General features: G+C 43.1%; 1 protein-coding gene across 2 annotated transcripts in view; it reads right to left on the reverse strand.

Annotated features, from left to right (window-relative positions):
* Positions 1 to 5,346: 5,346 nt before the first annotated feature.
* LOC103178079 (endophilin-A1) overlaps positions 5,347 to 20,787 on the reverse strand; it is a 121,484-nt gene continuing 106,043 nt past the window's right edge. The window contains exons 7-9 of one of the 2 annotated variants that reach the window (XM_007892593.2): positions 17,594 to 17,697; positions 7,150 to 7,271; positions 5,347 to 6,137 (exon numbers count right to left, since the gene is read on the reverse strand). In XM_007892593.2, the coding sequence (XP_007890784.1) occupies positions 5,938 to 6,137; positions 7,150 to 7,271; positions 17,594 to 17,697 (426 nt within the window). In that variant the 3' untranslated portion in view covers positions 5,347 to 5,937. Of the gene's footprint in view, positions 6,141 to 7,149; positions 7,272 to 17,593; positions 17,698 to 20,787 lie in introns of both variants that reach the window. The other variant, XM_007892592.2, reaches the window with a different exon arrangement.

Genomic DNA, 20,787 nt, shown 5'->3' on the forward strand with positions numbered 1-20,787 from the left:
AGACCGAGGTCCAGCTGATTGGCTCCCGGGGGAGCCTCCACACCTCAAGCGCTGACAGTATTACCATCCAAGGATGCAACCTCCACCTTACTAAGCCTGTCCTGCTTGTCGTCCTCCCCAACTGCGCCCTCCATAGGGCGCAGATTATCCAGAACTCTGCAGCCTATGTCCTCTCCTGCACCAGGCACCACTACCCTAACACCCCCATCCTCGCCCGACTCCAGTGGCTTCCCATCACACAGAGGATACAGTTCAAGATCCTCGTCCTCACTTTCAAAGCACTCCATGGCCTTGTTCCCCCCACCTCTGCAACCTCCTAACCCCCTACTAACCAGCCCGCTCCCTCCGCTCCGCAGGCTTCGGACTGCTTCACGTCCCCCACCTCACCCACCCCACCGTTGGCGGGTGGGCCTTCAACCACTCTGCCCCCACCCTCTGGAACTCCATCTCGTGGTCCCTCCACCTCGCCACCTCCCATACCTCCTTCAAGACCCATCTCAAGACCCTCCTCTTCGACCGTACCTTTGATCACCCTCCTTTCCCCCCTGCCCTCCACACTCCTCTATCCCGACCCTCAGTCCAAACACTGATTGTCCAGCACCTTGGGATGTCTTCCTGACATGAAAGGCGCCATACAAATGTAATTTTGTTGCTGTTGTTGTTGTTACTTGGGACCTGGACCTCACAGCAAGCAAAAAATATCAACTACATTTTTCTTCCTTTCTCTCTCACCCCCACTCCTTTTATCAGGCTAAAATATGATTCCATGGACGCAGTTGCAGTTGCTTCCCATTCTTTAAACTTCAGCTGAAACGTTGAGCGCCAGCCGCCAGCAGGCTGTTCAAGTTGTGTGCGCGCGTGGAGGAGGGAAAGGGCATCAAAACAAAGATCAATTCTGTTCTCACCCAATAATATTCTTTGCATTTGATACAGCGCCTTATCACAGCTTCAAGATGTCATTAAGCGTTTCACAGAATCTATTGTGATGTGAATTGACTGAATATTTTTGGTCACAAATAAACAGTCAATTCACTTTACAGCATATTCTGTGAAGCGCTTTGAGACGTCGAGAAGACGTGAAAAGCACTATATCAAATGCTAGGATTATTATTATATTTTGTGGGCAAAACACGGCAGCCAGTTGAGTACAGCAGTGTCCCACAAACAATTGTGGATTGAGTGACCATTTTTTAAAATTATTTTTTTTGAAGGGATTATTACCCCCAGAAAAGCGATCCGCCAATCAACTAATGACCAGGTTCCTACTTACTGCTAAGTAAACAGAGGCGTGTGGAGTAAGGAAACTTACAAAACATTTTGCCCTGCCCGGGGATCAAACTCAGGTCTCTCACTTGCTAGGTAAGTGCTCTAACCACTGAGCCACAACGCTCCATAAATGCAGCTAATTTGCAATATTTCTTGTTGGGGTACCTTCCCGTTAGAGTGGATTAATTCATGTGACATATTTCTGGTTATGAAAAAAATCCCCAATTGCATGAATCAGATTTTAAGAAATCCTGTTAAATTGATTATTCTTACAGCAAGAATCTTTTCTTACCATTCTCCAAGCACATTTCATCCAGTTTCACCAGTCAGACAAAAACACCTCAGTCCTTGCTGGTCTCCATTGGCTCCCTATTGCAGAATGGATCATTTCAAAATCCTCACACTCATGTACCAATCACTTCATGCCCTGGTAACTCCCTCCAGGCAGGGCGAAACCTTGGGCAAGTTTCCTTACTCCACACGCCTAATAATAATCCCTCCAAAACCAAAAAAAAACAATAATAAATTGGTCATTTTCAATCCACGACTGTTTGTGGAACATTGCTGTGCGCAATTGGCTGCCGCGTTCGCCCACAAATATACAGTCAATTCACTTTACAGTATATTCTGTGAAACGCTTTGGGACGTCCTCCCGATGTGAAAAGCGCTATATCAAATGCAAGGATTATTATTATTATTATTATTACCTCTCCACACTGCTTACTCTACACATTGCCTTCACTCAGCTGCCTCCAGCCTCCTGCACATGCCTCATCCCCTCTGTTCCACCATCAGTTGTACTTTCAGCCGCTATGCCCCGAAATTCTTAACTCGCTGCCTCAAACCATCAGCCTTGCGCCCTCCTTGTCCATCTTCCGAACAGAACACACCTGAAGACCTTCCTGTTTGATCATCCCTACGGTTACTGCGGTCAACCTCCACCACTGTTAAGCATTTTAAGTCACTACCTCACATGAGCGGTGCTATATAAAGTAAGTTTTAAGTGTGTAAGGTGAGAAATTACCCCTAATACAAACACAATTGTATGGCTATTGGACTTTTCACCCATAATTATGACATGAGTTTAGTTAATTTATACAATGAATGGTCACTGCAATTATCAACATCGCTGTCTAATATGACATTCTTCTGTGGTGGCAAATTAGCCAAGTTGTTCACTCATAAATATTATTGTTTGCTCAGTTTGTAGCATTGTTACGTCCCAATTAGAAATCTGCTTTTGAATCTACCTTCTGATAAAATCAGGAGCTTGGCTGTCAAATCCCATAAGAATGTGTAAGGCATAAGAATAAGTATAGAAGTATTTGTGGTGTTAAATCAATTTATATTAAATTGATTAAATCAACTGATGCACTTACAGCACTTGCATCAAATTGAAAGGTTCCTTTTCCTTCATTTCTAGTGAATGAGGCGCCATCTATAGGTGTGTTCAGCAAAGAGCACACCAATTTAAAAGAAGGGATCTTATCTGCAAGATGTTTCTCGATGTATAATAATAATATTCTTTGTTTGATATAGAGTCTGATAATGTCAAAAAGTGAATTGAAAGTCTATATTTTGTTGGCAAAACATGGCAGCCAATTTGTGCACAATAGTGTCCCATGAACAGTCATGAGGTGAATAACCAATTGTGTCTGGCTAAGATACCTGGAGAAATTTCCTTCTCTTTTTATTAGTGCAATGGGATCTTTATTATGTACCTCAAATGGCAGATGGAACCTTGATTTAAGGTGTTATCCAAAGGACAGCACCTCTGACAATGTACTTCTCTCCCCAAACTGCATTGGAGTATCAATCTAAACAATGAACTCAAAGTCCCAACATGGGGCTGGAACACTTGTAATGCTGCAACATGACCACAAATAACGTTTTAAAAAAAAATCCCCAAAATGAAGCGCTGCAGTTGGCTGACTCCTTCTGCCCTGAGAGAAGCCACATCCACTCCTGTTGTTGGTTACCCGAAACCTATATAAATGCAAACCTTCATCATTGTCAAATGCAGTTTCATTCCCTAAAAGCATGGGATGAGAAATTCAATATTACTTAACAAGAAAAGCATGATGTGGCTTTAACAGTTTTTAACCCCTCCCCATCCCTTACTCTCCTGTAGTTATAATTAACAGTGAAGATTAAGATAGATAACTGACATTACATGTGCACAACAGGTGGATCAGTATGTAGGAGAGAGATGAAATATTTCAAGTGGGATCCTTCAGTGATCAGGGAATAATGAGGGTAAGTACCTGAACAGGAGATGAGAAATGCGATGTTTTGTAACAAATTCAATAATTATCACCCTTCCCCAAATCAGGACTCAATTGTTTGGTAACACTCTATTAATCATTTGTGGCTTAAATACAATTTGTAAAAATGGAAATCCTCTGAAGTGATTTGAGATGTCTCGACAATGTGATAAGCCACTAAATCATTATTATAGAATTATAAATATTAATATAAATATTAAACACATCCACAGGCCAAAGGTAGAAAATAAATGCAGTCTTCTTTCAGGGCATTAAGCACTATCAATAGGCCCATTCAAAAATTGCTTTCTACACTATTACATCTTTTTTTTAAGATGGACCAATAAAAGGGTAATCATGGGACTGAAATTACAATGGAATCTGTTTATTCTTTGGTTCCAGTTGCTATAAACCTGCTGGGAATGTTGCTGGATAAAATAAAATATTTGATCTGGTTCGCTGCATTAGTTTACATGTTGATGTGCATATAGTTTAATGCTCTGAATAAAAGATCAGTTATCGAGAATTCACACAGCTGAATTAGCTGCATTACACAATGGTGAGGAGGACTATGCCTTTTCTGGGGCAAGAATGCAAATAGCCATTTAGAAAGAGAATTCTCTGGAAACCAATCTCACATATGTTCCACTTGCTCAGTTTGCCTGCAGCCCAACCCTGCCAGAACAAGCCAATAAAGTGGTAAAAAANTATTGCATTCAGTGATAGGCACAGTGCCTTTGGCATGACGATATTGGGAAACCCCATTAGTGACTGACACCACCAAAAGCAACGGTTGTATCTCTACGGAATGTGGTGAATCCAACAAAAGGTGCATGAACTTTACTACTACTACTAATAATAATCCTTGCATTTGATATAGCGCCTTATCACATCCTCTAAACGTCTCAAAACGCTTCACAGAATAAACTGTACTGTTATGAATATGGTGTAAGCTAGATGCAGCACTATGCATATAGACCTAACTAATTGAAAAGCAGGAGAAAAGCATTGTGCCTTTCACATCAGGAGAATATACCAAAGAGCTCAACAATTCTAGGCAGGCACCAGAGTTGAGATGGGAGCTGAGGGTTAGTGAAGAGGGAAAAGATGACCGAAAGAGTGGTCAAAGAGGTAAGTTTTGAGGTGTACTTTAGCTTTCACAGATTATACCCACAAACTCAATTGTAAATTGCTTAGTATGGTGGCCATTCCTTGTCCTCACTGAGTGCAGAATACTCAAAATATATCCAGAAAGAGAAACATTTCTGCTTACATTTATTAAGATTATTACATTTACCACAGATCGCATATTTATACTGATTTATTGGGCGAACAAGATCTTAACTAGTTACGAAAAGTGAATCCACTAACTCACAGAGCAAGGAGTCCCACCTCGGGAGAGAATACAACACAATACTGAAAAAAGGCTGTATGCAGGGTTTCTGTTTTTTTAATGATAATAATACTTGCATTTGATTTAGTGTCTTATCACGTCGATGTGACGTCTCAAAGCACTTCACAGAATATACTGTTGAGTGAATTGACTTGTGGGTGAAAGAGGCAGCCAATTGCGCACAGCCATTCCCAGAAACAATCGTGGATTGAGTGACCAAATTATTATTATTTTTTTTGAAGGGATTATTACCCCCGAAAAGCAATCCGCCAATCAACTAACAACTGAGTTCCTATTTGTTGCTAGGTAAACAGAGCAAGAGGAGCTTGCTTTGCTTTTACCCACACTGAGGAGACAAGTCCCAAAATGCAGTGCAACTTTCCTTTGTATATATATAAGGAATAATAAAAGTCCAAACGTGCAGACAGTTTACTTGACTGAGCAACATCTTTAATACACTGGAATTCACCACATTGAGCAATCCATTTTTTTCTTAAATCAATGTATTTTTCAGATTCAGCGCTGATAGGAGAAAACAATTCATATAGCACATATATTCTCTCTTTTTTAAAGTTTAGATAAATATATTCTCAAGAACAAAGCTGTACAACTTTACTACTTTTACAAAAATAAGGTAAGCTAGATGCAGCACTATGCACATAGACTTAATAGATTGAATAGCAGGAGAAAGCTTTCACATATTACACCCACAAACTCAACTTTGTATTGCTTAGCATGGTGGCAATGTCTTTGTCCTCACTGAGGGCAGAATATGCAAAATATATCCAAAAAAGAGAAAGGAAACAGCAACATTTCTTCTTACATTTACTACCAATGTAACCAAGTGCAACAGTTACTTAAGGATTTTAATACATGTAAACTGAAGATTTTACACTGATGAAATTCTGTGATAAACTGTGTCACTGTATTAGACAATTCCCACAAAAATGTACCGCCTTCATTCATTGAAAAAGTGGCACAAATAGAATGACAGACTGGGTCACAATGGCTGCTCTAGTGAGGTAAAGGGACCAAAACCTGTACATAGTTGATGGGGAAGAATCCTGACTGGCCCTGAAGCATCCCTTCATACCAGTTGTCATCGATCTGATTGGTGAGTGTGATGATATCTCCCTCCTTGAATCCCAGTTCTCCTTCATTCTCTGGATCAAAGTCATACACAGCCCTGCAGGACGGCTGATCCAATGGTGTACCTGCTTCAAAATAGGTTTGCGTTTAGTTGTAAGGAGGACTATGAGACTTCAAATATAACACAGTTCACATTTATATAGGGCTTGTCACGCAGGAAGGGCATCACAAAGCACTGAACACTGCTGGCTAAGTACCCAAGCTGGGGAGGGGGCAGGTGAAAGAAGACCAAAAGCCTGATCAAAGAGGTAAGTCTTGAGACGGGCTTTGGAAGTGGGCAAGGAGAGGGAGTGAGTCAGAGGGATAATACAGTGCAATTTTCATTTATATAGTGCCTTTCACTTTAAGAGCACGCATCAAAGCACTTAATTCTAAAAACACAGGTTTTGGAAATATAATATTCCCAATCAAGTTGTTGTCAGAAAGAAGCAACCAGGAATTTACCATGTTGTAAATTCCCCTATACTTGCACTATTTATCTATGGAGAGGCACTGACCCTTTTGCCATCACTCTACCAATGCTGCTCTCAATGTTTCTATTAATACACCCATTAACAACTTCAAGAAGGGTTGGGCTCTCAATTTTCATGATGTTCTGTCAGAAACAACTTGGTGAAAGGTGTTGCTATATAAGACTGGGAGTTATTTGGAAACTAACCAGGAAAATAAATTCCAGTTGTGCAAAGTTACCCACATGTACATGAGATATCTGAAGGATACTGTTTACTCGCAAATGTGCATGTGCAAAGTTGCTAGTTTTACCCAGACATGCGTACAAAATAATCAATTTATCTGCAGGATTGTTGGCCAGGACACTGGGAGAAATTGCCTTCTCTTTTCGAATAGTGCCATGTATTTTAATGTCTACTTGAACTGGCATATAGAATCTCAGTTGAATGTCTCATGCAATGGATTGCACCAATGAAAATGCAAAGCTGCCCCTGCACTGGACTGGAATGACCAAGGTCGCAACAGGGGGCTTCTAACATAGAGGCAAAATGCCATCCAACTGAGTCAAGTCAACATGCTGATTTCGGCGGCATTCACATCAAAAGTGGTGTGTTTCATATATTTTACCAGGTGTCTTTTGTCCACTGTTAGTTACTCCACCATTCTGTTGTGGATCTTCTGCAAACTCATAAGTCAAGCGAGGCTTTGGTTTGTATTCTCTTCGAGGATGATTTGCTACCTCCCTCATTCTACAAGAAACAAAATTAACATGTGTGCTTGACATAAAGGGGTAGGAGTTAATGAACACTATTGCTTTTCTATTGGTGGTGGGGGGGGGGGTAGAGCTCCAGCTCCAGAAATAGGACATGTGAAATTGATGCATTAGAATGTAATTAGTATTATTATTATTAGAATGTACCACAGGTCAATCTGAACAATAATCTGCTGTTGCATGCCTCCAGGCATGGAGTGCAGTGGATTGATACTCAAGAGTCTATATCGCATTTCAGAGAATTTAATCCACTTTTGAAGAGGTTACTAAATGAAGCACCGCAATGGTTTCTATTATGTGAGCTTTGTAAATCAAGTATAAACACATGACTATTATACGGGGTGTGTTAACCGAATGTAGACATATGGATACAGAGGAAATCACAGATACCCTTAATTTAGTTATCAAAAAAATCTTTATCTATTGACGCTCCGAAACACCATCCTACGTGAATGGTGCTATTTAAATGCAAGTTGTTGTTGTTAGCTACACAATTAAGTGAACTTGTAATTCTCACTATACACGTGTTTATACATGGTTAATACAATGCATATAATTGACACCATAAGTAGAGAAAAAACCTAACAAAAGAACTCATCTCAAATACTAGAGAAGTTGCATACAAAACTAGCATTGAAGGCCAGAAAATTTTGTTTTCCTGTGTGAAAGAGGCCAGTGTGCAGGTTGGAAGGCATCACAACAACAACAACAACCAAATTACATTTGTATAGGGCCTTTCACGTCGGTAGGACATCCCAAGACGCTGGACAGTCAGTGTTTGGACCCGAATTGGGGGTTGGGATTGGGGAGGTGCAGGGCAGGGGGGGAAGCAGGGTGATCTAAAGCACTTTCGAAGAGGAGGGTCTTGATATTGGTCTTGAAGGAGGCAAGGAAGGGGGTGAGGCAGAGCGAATGCGGGATGAAGTTCCAGAGGGTAGGGGCAGAGTGGCAGAAGGCCTGCCCGCCAATGGTGGGGTGGGTGAGGAGTGGGATTGAAGCAGACCAGAGCCTGCAGAAAGGAGGGAGTGGGCAGGATGGTAGGGGGTTAGGAAGTCACAGAGGTAGGGGGGGAGCAAGGCTATGGAGAGCTTTGAAGGTGAGGACCAGGATCTTGAACTGTATTCTCTGAGTGATGGAAAGCCAGTGCAGTCAAACGAGGATGGGGTTGATAGGGTCACGGAGCCTGGAGCGGGAGAGAGCACAGGCTGTAGAGTTCTGGATGATCTGCAGCCTATGGAGGGAAGAGTTGGGGAGGCTGACAAGCAAGAAGTTTGCATAGTCAAGCCTCAATGTAATGAACGCATGTATGAGGGTTTCCGCGGCCTGTGGTGTGAGACAGTGGTGGCGCCGGCCAATATTGCAGAGGTGGGCGAAGGTAGAGCGGGTCATGGCACGAACGTGGGGTAGAAAGGATAGTTGAGGGTCAAACAAGATGCCAAGGTTCCAGACTGGCTTAGGAAGGTGGAGTGTGCATTCCTGGATGGTGACGTTGTCAGCGCCTGAGGTGTGGAGGCACTGACGGGAGTCAATCAGGAGGGCCTCGGTCTTGTTGACATTCGATTGAAGAAAGTTAGCTCTGATCCAGAACTTGATGTCTGACAAATCTTACTGTTTTTTGATTGGAAACTGAATGGGACTCAGGAGAATGTACAATTTAGGCGATTATACAATTTATAAAGGTAAGACTTATGCAAATTTTACTCTCATCATTGGGCCATCTAGTGGCAGACCTGAGAGCTGTCAATTAAACGCTTGGAGTGAGTCCAATGTAATTCCCATCTGTGGTATTTAGAGTGTGGGTGAGAATTGCAGCACTCTGGGAACCACCTGCTCCAGGTGCAGTGAGGAGCAAGACTCTCGTGTGAATCACCCTGGCTCAGCTCCCATGTATACTTCATGTTTGGCTGTGAATTTTTATCCAATGTCAGCACAAACACAGCATAATTATCCAGAAGTTGAAAACAAACAGTTCTGTTGTGAGACAGGAGCCCACTGCAGTCTGGAGACAGCTGCCAACAATTGCCTACACAACATGATCTGCTTCATTAATGTCAGGTAAAACACAAATAACCTGTTTGTTGCCCAAGCAATTGTGTCAGCAAATGATTCTAGTGACCCACTCACTCCTTTGGCTTTTCTATTGTGACAAGATTAAAACTCTTCATGAGCCCGTTATTTCATGTAAACAAACAATGCTTAAAGCAGATTTAGTCTCATTAGTACTCAAATACATTAGAATACATTAGAATATACAGCTCAGAAACAGGGCATTCAGCCCAACTGGTCCATCCCGGTGTTTATGCTCCACTTGAGTCCACTTGAGTCTCCTCCTGCCCTTCCTCAACTAAGCCTTCAAAACATAACCTTCTATTCCTTTCTCTCTCATATACCTATCTAGCTTTCCCTTAAATACATCTATGCTATTTGCCTCAAAAACTCCTTGTGGAAGCATGTTCCACATTTCCACTAGTCTCTGTGTGAAGAAATTTCTTCTAACTTCCCTATTTGATCTATTTGTGACTATTTTATATTGACGGCCATTGGTTTTAGTCTCCCCCTCAAGTGGAAACATCTTCCCTATGTCTACCCTATCAAAACCTTTCATCATTTTAAGACCTCTATCAGGTCACCCCTTACCCTCCTCTTTCAAGAGAAAAGAGTCCAAACATGTTCAGTCTTTCCTGATAGGTATAACAGATGACAGATCTGGGATCATCCTTTTGAATCGCCTTTGCACCCTCTGCAGTGCCTCCACATCCCTTCTATAATGTGGGGACCAGAACTGCACACAGCATTCTAAGTGTGGTCTGACCGATGTTCTATAGAGGTTTACCATAACTTCCCTGCTTTTCATTTCTATCCCTCTAGAAATTAACCCCAATGCCCGGTTTGCATCTTTTATGACCTTATTAACCCACATTGCCACTTTTAGTGAATTGTGTATGTGTACCCCTGGATCCCTTTGCTCCCCTACCCCGTTTAGGTTTTTATTTTCCAGGATGTATGTGACTTCCTTAATTCCTCTACCAAAATGTGCCACCTCACACTTTTCTACATTGAAATGCATTTGCCATTTAAATGCCCATTCAGTAAGTTTATTAATGTCTTGCTGTAATTTGTTACAGTCCTCCTCTGTATTAAATACTCCACCCAATTAGGTGTCGTCCGCAAATTTTTAAATGTACTGCTGATTCCCGAATCCAATTCATTAATACATATTGTGAACAACAGTGGTCCCAATACCAATCCACCACTGCCCATCCCCTGCCAGTCTGAGTAGTTACCCTTTATCCCGACACTCTGTTTTTTGTTTTGTAGCCAGTTTGCTATCCATTCTGCTATTTTCCCCCTGACTTCACATACTCTGACCTTATTCATTAGTCTATTATGTGGTACCTTGCCTTTTGGAAATCTAAATATATTACATCTACCGCATTACCTTTGTCTACTCTTTCTGTTACCCCTTCAAAGAATTCAATGAGGTTAGTCAAGCATGACCTTCCTTTTTGAAATCCGTGCTGACTATTCTTTATTATGTTTTCTGTTTCTAGATGTTTTTCCATTACCTCCTTCAGTAAGGATTTCCTACCACCGATGTTAAGCTGACAGGTCTATAGTTCCCTGGGCTTGTTCTATCTTCCTTTTTAAATGTGAATACTTGTATACTGTACATCTGAAGGTGTTTGACAGCATTGCAAAGTGAATACAAGTGGCAGTTGAACAATAAACACATGTGATAGATAGTCTTCTAAAAGTTTAAAGTTTTTTTTCAAAAAAGCTTGAGTATATTTGAAACTTATTTTATGTCACAACAACAATAACTTGGATTTATATAGCGCCCTCAACGCCGGACGGCGTCTCAGAGCGCTTTATAGTAACGGATCCCGGGAACGAGCCAGGGGGAGGGGGAGGAAGGTAACGAAAGGCGCGGTCGAAAAGAAAGATCTTCAGCAAAGACCTGAAAATAGGAAGGGAGGGAGCGAGATGAAGGGAGTGAGGAAGGGAGTTCCAGAGCCTCGGGGCATAGTGGCTGAAGGCACGGCCGCCGAGGGTGGAGCAGAGGACTCGGGGGACGAGGAGGAGGCCAGACCCGGAGGAACGAAGACAACGTGTACTGTTTTGAGGAGAGAGGAGGTCAGAGAGTTAGGGGGGTGCAGAGGAGTGCAGGGACTTGAATACAAGGGTGAGGATCTTGAAGTCGATCCTCTCTGGGATAGGCAGCCAGAGCAGTCTGGCAAGGACTGGGGTAATCGGGGAGTGGAGTTTTGTGCGGGTAAGAATGCGGGCGGAATGATTTGGATTTTATGGATGGTAGTGGATGGGAGGCCGGCGAGGAGGGCGTTGGAGTAATCCAGCCAAGAGGTGACAAAGGCATGGACCAGGGTTTCAGCGGCTTTTGGGGAGAGGTATTGGCGGAGACGGGCAATGCGTCGGAGGTGGTAGAAGGCGGTGCTGGTGAGGGACCGGATGTGGGGGAGGAAGGATAATTGGGGGTCGAACCTGACGCCTAGGCTGCGTACGGGTTCGGAGAGTTTTAGGGGGAGGTCAGCTAGGTGAAGGAGGTGAGAGCCATGAGAATTTAGACGTTGACGAGAGCCAAAGAGTATGGCTTCAATCTTGTCAATGTTCAGCTGAAGGAAGTTTGCGCTCATCCAGCCCCTGAGGTCTGACAGACAGGCTGACCGAACATCAGGGGACTGGGGATCGCAAGAAAAGGTGGAAAAATAGAGTTGGGTGTCATCTGCATACATATGGAAATGTACCCCATGTCTACGGATGACATCCCCAAGAGGGAGCATGTAGATCAGAGAGAGGAGGGGGCCAAGGATGGATCCTTGGGGTACCCCGCAGGTGACCGGGTGAGAGCGGGAGGAGAAGCCGTTTGTGCAGATGTACTGCTGGCGGTTTGTGAGGTAGGCCTCGAACCAGGCGAGTGCGGTCCCACTGAGGTGGATGACGGAGGAAAGGCGGTGGAGGAGGATGGCGTGATTGACTGTGTCGAATGTGGTAGAGAGGTCCAGGAGAACAAGGAGGCAGAGGGAGCCCTGGTCACAGATAGAGAGGATGTCGTTTGTGACTTTCACAAGCGCAGTCTCTGTACTGGGGGCAGGGCGGAAACCGGACTGGAGGGGTTCGAAGAGGGATTGGGAGGAGAGGTGTGTGCGAAGTAGATTGGCAACAATGCCTTCTAGGACTTTTGAGAGGAAGGGCAGGTTAGAAATAGGGCGGGAGTGGCTGGGGTTTGAGGGAATCTAGGGAGGGTTTTTTCAGGAGGGAGGTGATGACAGCAGTTTTGAGGGAGGCAGGGACTGATCCGGAGGAGAGGGATTGGTTGATGATGTCAGCCAGTGGTGGGCAGAGGAGGGGGAGCTGGGTGACCAGAAAGTTGGTGGGGAGGGGGTCGAGGCAGCAGGTGGTAGGTTTCACGGAGGTGATGGTGAGTGAGAGGGAGGAGGGAGAGATGGGGAAAAGGAATGTAGAATGGGGGTGGTGGTAGGAGCAGATGATGAGGAAGGTGAGGGGGACAGAGAGGGCGTGGTGGTGGGTGACAAGGGACAGGTGGATGAGGCTGCCTGGCGGATGTTAAGTATTTTAGAAGAAAAGAAGTCCATGACCTCCTTGCACTTGGCATTTGATATGAAGATTGAGGAGGCCTGAGGGGGGCACGGAGGAGGTAGTGGTTGGTGAAAAAAAGGATTTTAGGGTTATGTTTAGCCTCCAAGATAATGTTGGAGTAGAAGGCCGTTTTTGTGCATGTCAAGGAACGGTGGTAGCTGTGGAGATGCTCGAGCCACAGTTGGCGGTGAACTGTCAGGCCAGTTTTCCACCATTGGACTCGAGCAGACGGGTTTGGGTTTTTGGCGACGGAGATTGTTGTTGTACCAGGGGGATCGGGTGGGTTTGGAGATGGTCATAGATTTCAGGGGCACGAGGGAGTGGAAGGTGGAGGAGCGGCGATCATGGAGCAGCTGGACGGCTGCTTCAGGATTTCCGCGGGTGGAGGGCCAGAGGGATAGGATGTTGGATGATGTGAGAGCCTTTGTGAGGGCTTGATGGAGGAGGGCAGTAGAGGATGGTTGAGGGCTTGATGGAGGAGAGAGAGATGTGAGAGGAGAAGGAGATGAAAAAGTGGTCAGAAATGTCAAGACCATGGGTGATGACGAGGTCAAGTGCATGACCGCGGTTGTGGGTGGATGAATTTATATGGAGGGTAAGGTTTAGGGAGGAGAGGAGGGCAGTGAAATCGGCAGAAGTGGTGCAAGGGGAGTTTAGGTGGAGGTTGAAATCGCCCATTATGAGTAGGTGCTCAGAGCAGAGGGACAAGGAAGAGAGGAGGTTAGAAATGTCTGTGTGGAAGGAGCCGGGGGGCTGGGGGGGGGGGCGGTAGACAAGGAGGATTTTCAAAGGGAGAGAGGGGTGGAAGAGGGTGAGATGCTCGAAGGAGGAGAAGCAGCCAGAGGAGTAGGGGGTGAGACCAAGGGAGGCTTTGGAAATGAGAGCCACCCTGCTGCCACGTTGGTTTGGACGGGGGGTGTGGTGGAAGGTGTGAGGAGGGGAGGCTTCAACTAGGGGTACGGGGACATTGGGGGGGAGCCAAGTTTCGGTGAGCCCAAGAATGTCAAGGTGCTCGTCCAGGATGAGGTCGTGGATGATGAGGGCTTTATTTGAGAGGGAGGCGGACATTTTGGAGGGAAATGCAGGTGGGTTTGCTGGAGGGAAGGGAGAGAGGAAATAGTGGTGCAGAGAGGATTTTGGGGTGTACAGGAGATGGCTGTGGAGAGCGGTGTGAGTGGAGAGTTGGGGAGGGTACGTATGAGAGAGGGGGAAGTTGGATATGCCTTAAGGAGGCGGTTTGAATGGAGGGAGTGAATAATTGGACCCTTGAGGTTGCTGCTCTGGGACAGCCAATGCCGGGAGCTACGATGGGCCCGGCGGAGGATTCCCAGGCTGGAGCAGAGGGAAGTGGTGATGGAGTCGAAGGGAGAGAAGGCGGGGAGGGCAGTGGGAGAGAAGGACAGAGGGGGAGTAGCAGATAGAGAGAGGTGGGAGGAGAGACATAGAAGGGGGTGAGAGGAGAGACATAGAGGGGGGGTGGGAAGAGAGACATTTAGGGGGAGGCTTGGGTTGGGGCAGTAGCCAAAATGCACACGCAGAGACCGGGAGCGAGAGATCAGCAGGACAGCATCAGCCCTCAGGCTTAGCCTCCCAGGTCATGGCCGAGTGGCAGTGGCTGCCAGGCCATTGTTGTTGTTGTTGGTCACAATGGTTCTGCAACATCAATATCTTTTTGGTTGGGTAACTCTGGAAATTTACAATAATAATCCTTACATTTGGTGTAGTGCCTTTCACATCGGGTGATCATCTCAAAGCACTTCACAGGATAAACAGTAGAGTGGAGTGACTGTATGTTTTGTTGGCGAACATCTTAAAGGTTTGTCTAGGTTTGCCATGAAGGAACAGTCAAATTGATGACTTGTCTAAACCATTTCAGTACACTACTCTTCAACCATGTGCTACTTTCAGATTTGATTTTACTCTAAATCAGAATCCTACATTAAAATACATAGACAGTTTTCACCTGTTAAATTGTAATCTTATACAGTGTGTTGTTAGGAAGTTGCCTCATTTTCTGGTTAAGGGGATATGTAGGTGATCAGACAGACATAGACAGATTGGGAGGAGATTAGGGTGAACTAGCAGATTGTTTACAACAACAACTTGCACTTATATAGCGCCCTCCATGCAGGGTAGCATCTCAGAGCACTTACTTACATTCCCATTTATGTTTGTATAGCGCCTTTCACTTCGGGAGGATGCATCAAAGCACTTTACAGTGCTGGACAAGCAATGAGCTGAGGGTAGGAGCCAAGGGAGTGGAGAGGGGAAAGATTACCAAAAGTGCGGTCAAAGAAGAGAGGGAGACAGCATTTCTAATGGGAATCAACTCCAGCCTTCAGCCAGCATCCAAACCTGCTGTAGGGAGATTTATGGTCACAGCAGCCATCAGAGCACCCAGTGGAACAGCATGTTGCTGCATAAGCATGTTAAATCATTGAGCTGCCAGCTTGGGTATGGGGAATAGATTGTCTGACATGAAATACATCTGGAGCTGGCAGAGAGTTAAGATGGGTTTTCCAGAGTAACTTGATTTGTGCTTTAAAGTCTTGTCCAATTGTTGACCATATTCAGTGTGCAATGTAAATGTAGGGTGAGGAACATTACCAATAACGAAACATCAATCACCTTTGTGAATTACAGAAACTGGATGTTTACGGCAGGTAGGTGGTAAACCAAACTGACAAGAGGAACAGAGCTAATGTTTTCTTAAAGGCAAAACTAGCTTGTCTTGTCATTTCCCAATAGCTATTTTCTCTAACTCAGGGGATCATCCTTGTTGCTCTCTTCTGCACTGCCTCTTGGGCCTGGACAGCCCCTTATGTCGCAGTGACCAGAACTGTATACAGTGTTCAGGTGCGGTCTGACCAGAGCAGTGTACAGCCTGAGTCTGGGGATCTAAACTCAACTGATTGAGCAATAATAATAATAATCCTTGCATTTGATATAGCGCTTTTCATGTCTTCTAGACGTCTCAAAGCGCTTTTATAGTCCAACATCCTTGTTTATTGCTGCCTCATTTTGTTCTGACACAGTGAGCAAAAAGTCAATTAACATCCCTTGATCACTTTCAGCGAATTCCTTGGCGAATTCAATCCCATCCATGGATTACTTGTGTTTCCTGTTCTTGGATCCTATCTGTAGTACCTTGTACTTATCTGTATTAAACTTCATTTACCAGTTATCAGTCCATTTGCATGTGGGTTTTATACAGATCCAGTTTACAATTGAAACACATCAAGTACGGAGCTTCATATCACAAGTAGTTAAAGTCTAAACCTGGAACTAATGTGCAAAACAATCATGGTCTTTGTTGCATGGGCATGCTTCATCCTTAATGTGCCTTCTCTCAAACATTCTGTAGCAATATGTAGCCTCATGTTTCCCCTTCAAACCAAACTATTATCAATTCCATATGTGTATGTGCTATTGTAAGTTTCAGTGTTTCTTTCATGTACAGCTATCCTCTAATAAAGGTCAAATATCTGAAATTCCCCAAAAGCCGGGCACAGTGGTTTACTTTTTTTAAAATCAGTGCATTATAGTCATGATAGTGCTGTTCTGATTTTAAGGTGACATTATTTTTCCCATCTAATAACCATTCAGTATTTCTCCCTATTTTAATTCTGCGAGCACTGAATGCTTCAAAGTTGGTACAGTAGCAATCTGTAAAACTTATTCCCTAATTTACCATAGATAATTCTGAAACATTACCCTGAGTATAACAATATAACACACAGTGTTGCTCAGAATAATTAGACAGATGTCAATTCAGTTCTTGGTGAATTCACTTCTTAGTGCACTGCTTAAAATGTTAATAAAATGAAAACCTGTTGATTTACTTTTCAGCATCAGATTTTTTTTGTTGTTGCATTTTTCCATTAGTTTCACTTCTTCAAGGTGAAATGGCCAAAGTCAATCCTGCTCTGATCTTAACTGACAAGATGCAAACCATGTATTCTATGCTTAGCTAATGACAAACAAGTCCATTCACCCTGTACTCAGCCACAGAGCTAAGATATGTACATTAGTCCATGCTTAGCTAATAATAATAATAGGAGTAAAGCCAAATTATTCTGTGCTTAACTAACTGCAGAGACAAACAAAGTCAGTAAGTCTCTCATCATCTTTCCTCCCCACGTACTCCCAAAGTAAGACACAGTATTTCAGAAATTTGAGAAAAGACTGGTACGCCTGAATAGAAGATTTCTGTATCAGGTAGAACTCCAAACCAAAATCATGGCACTGCAGTGACAGACCCTCCAACCCTTTAAACACAGACACTTAACAAACAGTTTACAGGTTAATAAGACACACACAAGTAAGTATTCTTATTGTAGACAAGTCTGTATAAATAGTCTTGCAAACAATGCCAGCTAACAAATCTAAAAGCAAACAACAACTTGCATTTATATAGCTCTCTTCACACGGGGCAGCATCTTGGAGCGCTGGCTAAGAGCAAAGTACATTAACACAGCTCTGTGTAAAAGTTACATGGGACAATATCTGAAATCAAATGATTTCTAAATAGTTTATCTGCTTGAATCAATTTTTGTCATGACAAAAACTTAAAGATGGATCTTTGACCAAATAGAGAACCTGGAAAAGGTTACAGACAGATTCCAGTGATTTTACGTATGGTTTTAAAACACAGTGGCATGATGCCAGTCATTTCTGTCTTACCTCTGATCCAACTGGACAGAGAGTTCCTGGTAGATCTGTCCAGCTTGCTTATGATACTCTACCTGGGCTTGTACCAATGCTGTAAGTTGGCTGACTTGCTCAATCTGAAAGCAGTAATAAAGCAATCGATTAATTCAATAACATTAGGGTACATGAGGAGATTTCACTATGGAAGTGTATTAACAGCCTGAACCATTCCCAGCTCTTAAATGCCACCAGTCTTGTCACAGACTCTGCAATGCCATTTAGGATATTTCCACAAATATGATCTTACGTTGCAGCACAATGAATTGGTGACCAACCTTTATGGTCGACCAACAAAATACATTTTCTTGATTGAGTATTTCTTGATGTTTGCCTTAAATCACATTATAAATCACATCACTTCTTGGCCTAAGATCAAGTGTAATATCTATTCTTATCAGTTACTCTTTGGGCTAGCGGCTGCCAAAAAGTTCTCCTATTGAGATTCTACTTCTGAACGCCAGCACAACCAATTTCACCCAAAAATGAGAGGGTTATGGGAAGGATTGAGCTCCTGGTAACAGCCCTCTGTTGGTTAGGACCGGAAATTTATATAAGAAATGCTAGATGAAAAAAAGACCAAAGTCCATCCAGTTTGCCTCCCACCTTCCTGCCGGTCGCCTACACATATGTCCCAAATACTTATGTACTATATTCCATAATGTTATTTCGTAAAAGAAAACTATATAATCTGTGTTTGCAGGAATCAACACTTCCTGCTTCAACCGTCTCCCTTGGGAGCCTGTTCCAGTTTGCTATTTGCTCATTAAAATAGTGAGCAAATATTCGCTCACTGTTTCAGTGTATCATTATTTCAGAATGTGTTTATCACAGCTGTGTACTGCAAGGATGAAACGCATTAACAAAGGATTAGAGATTATACATCAATATTAAAAAAAACTGTGTTGCGTAAAAAAGGCAGATACTATGGGAAATCTGGTTTAAAATGGTAACATGCTACTATATGGATCTTCAAACTCTACAGGGCATAGTAAACAAGCATGCTGGACAGCACCTTACGGTATTGAAATTTCAAGAACAAGAGAAAGTGTTTCAGTTCCTACTAAACCTCTAAAATACAAATTTACATTTATAAAGTGCCTTTCATGGTGGGAGGATGTTCCAAAGCGCAAAGCATTGTGGCGAAGATGATACAGAAAAGTGGCATAGTTTTCTTAAAACAAAGGAAATATATCATTGGTGAAAATATTCCAGTAATGAAATGTCTGCCTTATTTTCTTTGAACTATAATGACTGCTTGCACCTTATTTGAGAGCCTTTCTCACAGCCACCACTGAACTGGCTTGTGATATATCTACCATTTGGTGGCGCTGCATGTCCAACTGTGCTTGCTGTATACTGTGGTGTAAACTGTCGGAAATGTCCCTTGTTGAATTCTCCAATGTGCATAATGTCAGCAGTGGTTAATGTACTGTAGAATATGGTAAATATGGTGTGTTTAAAAAAAACATTGAATGTGCTTCTATCAATGCCGCCATCAATGCCGTTTTGAGAACATCTGTCAAATCCAGGATAACCAATTATATGCATCGCTGGTTACAAAAAAACAAAGTTCAAAACTAACTCAAAGGCCGCAAAGATGCAGTGTACTAACGGCGAGCAAGCACTGATCCCAGAAAGCTAATGTAATCTCAGGGCTCAGATGACTAGCACAAATTGTTTGAGCTCCACTTGTTGATGGTAGCATCTGAACACCACTGCAGCATGCTAACCCGCTCTCAGGTTGGCATTATTCTCTGTGTAAAATCTCCACTCAAAACACTTAAGCCAGCCTGGCTCATCAGCAGGACCTGGAAGGGCAGACCAGTCACTGGGGACAGTGAGTCATCCCCCTCAGCTCCTGTTAACCCTGCAGGTCGAAGCCCTAATGGGTAGGATGGTCCTAGCTGGACAAGCAGTGGAAAAGCTTGTCAGACAGCAATATCAATGGCAAGCTATGCGATTTTAGCTGGTTAGACTCTGGCAGTTACCCACAACAACAACAAGATTTAATTTATAGAATGCCTTTCACGTCGGGAGGACGTCCCAAGGCGCTGTACAGTTGGGTCAGGACCCGAGCAGGGGGGAAATGGTCAGGGGAGGGGAGGGAAGGGAGGGAGCGAGGAGGGGATGGAGAGTCGAGAGGGGAGCTGAAGGCACGGCCAAAGAGACGCACTGCTTAAGATGGTGATTTTTTAAAAAAAATCTCATTCATTTATTCAATCAATGCCCCAGACAACAATCTGCTGCCGCAACGATTGGATAAAACATAAAAAGTGAGAAATCATTTGGTGGTGATTTACATTGATCCACTACAAAACAAAGCCAGCCATCATCTGTCTTAACAACAGACAAAATACATTTAAGGGACGTTTTCGTCAGAAGTGTCCAGATTGCTAAAATCCCCACACGATAAAGGGTTGATTTGAAAATACATTGAAAATTAGTAAGAAGCATTCAATTACAGAGTGACTTTTCATAATAGTGGTTTCTAAATTGTTTACAAAGATATTATTTCTACAAGAGTTCAGTGGATATGAATACCTGCCATTATTTTGATGTCAAATAAGTGACCTGGAATCCTTTCATTGGCAGTTGATTCATAATTAAAGGAAACGTAATTCTTTTTGTATACATGTGGTTTCACACGGTTAGAAAACTTGCAAAATAGACCCCATTGTGAATGGAATTAGGCCATTTGTAGTTAAGAGCAAGGAAGGCCATCAGAGGTGGAAACTTGAATGAATGAATTCAAACTTAAAGTGCCAGGATCATCAATTCACATTTAGATTTCAGAATATGGGAACTTTTGATAGTAATTCTCTCCCATTCTCCTCCTAAAATCAAAGTGTACAAATTGGTATTGAAAGCTCTATGTAGCAGTGCACCAAAATATAATCTTCATCTGTTTAACTCGTATTCATCCAGAAAGAAAGCTCTTTACAGCTTTCCAATCAGCAATGAATTTGTATTGAATATGATAGAGAGGAAAATCTGAAAACAATTAATCTGAAGAGAGTTTTGATATGAATCTACACAGTATATGTGAAACAATGGGTAACATGGAGTAGTAATGGGAGTGAATCCAAGACTGCAATTTGATCAAGGAGTTCTGATATCATAAACCCAAAGGTTAAATTACAGCTTTAAAATCCACTATTTTTCATTAG

Source organism: Callorhinchus milii, unplaced genomic scaffold (assembly GCF_018977255.1).
Source record: "Callorhinchus milii isolate IMCB2004 unplaced genomic scaffold, IMCB_Cmil_1.0 Scaffold1, whole genome shotgun sequence".
NCBI lineage: Eukaryota > Metazoa > Chordata > Chondrichthyes > Chimaeriformes > Callorhinchidae > Callorhinchus > Callorhinchus milii.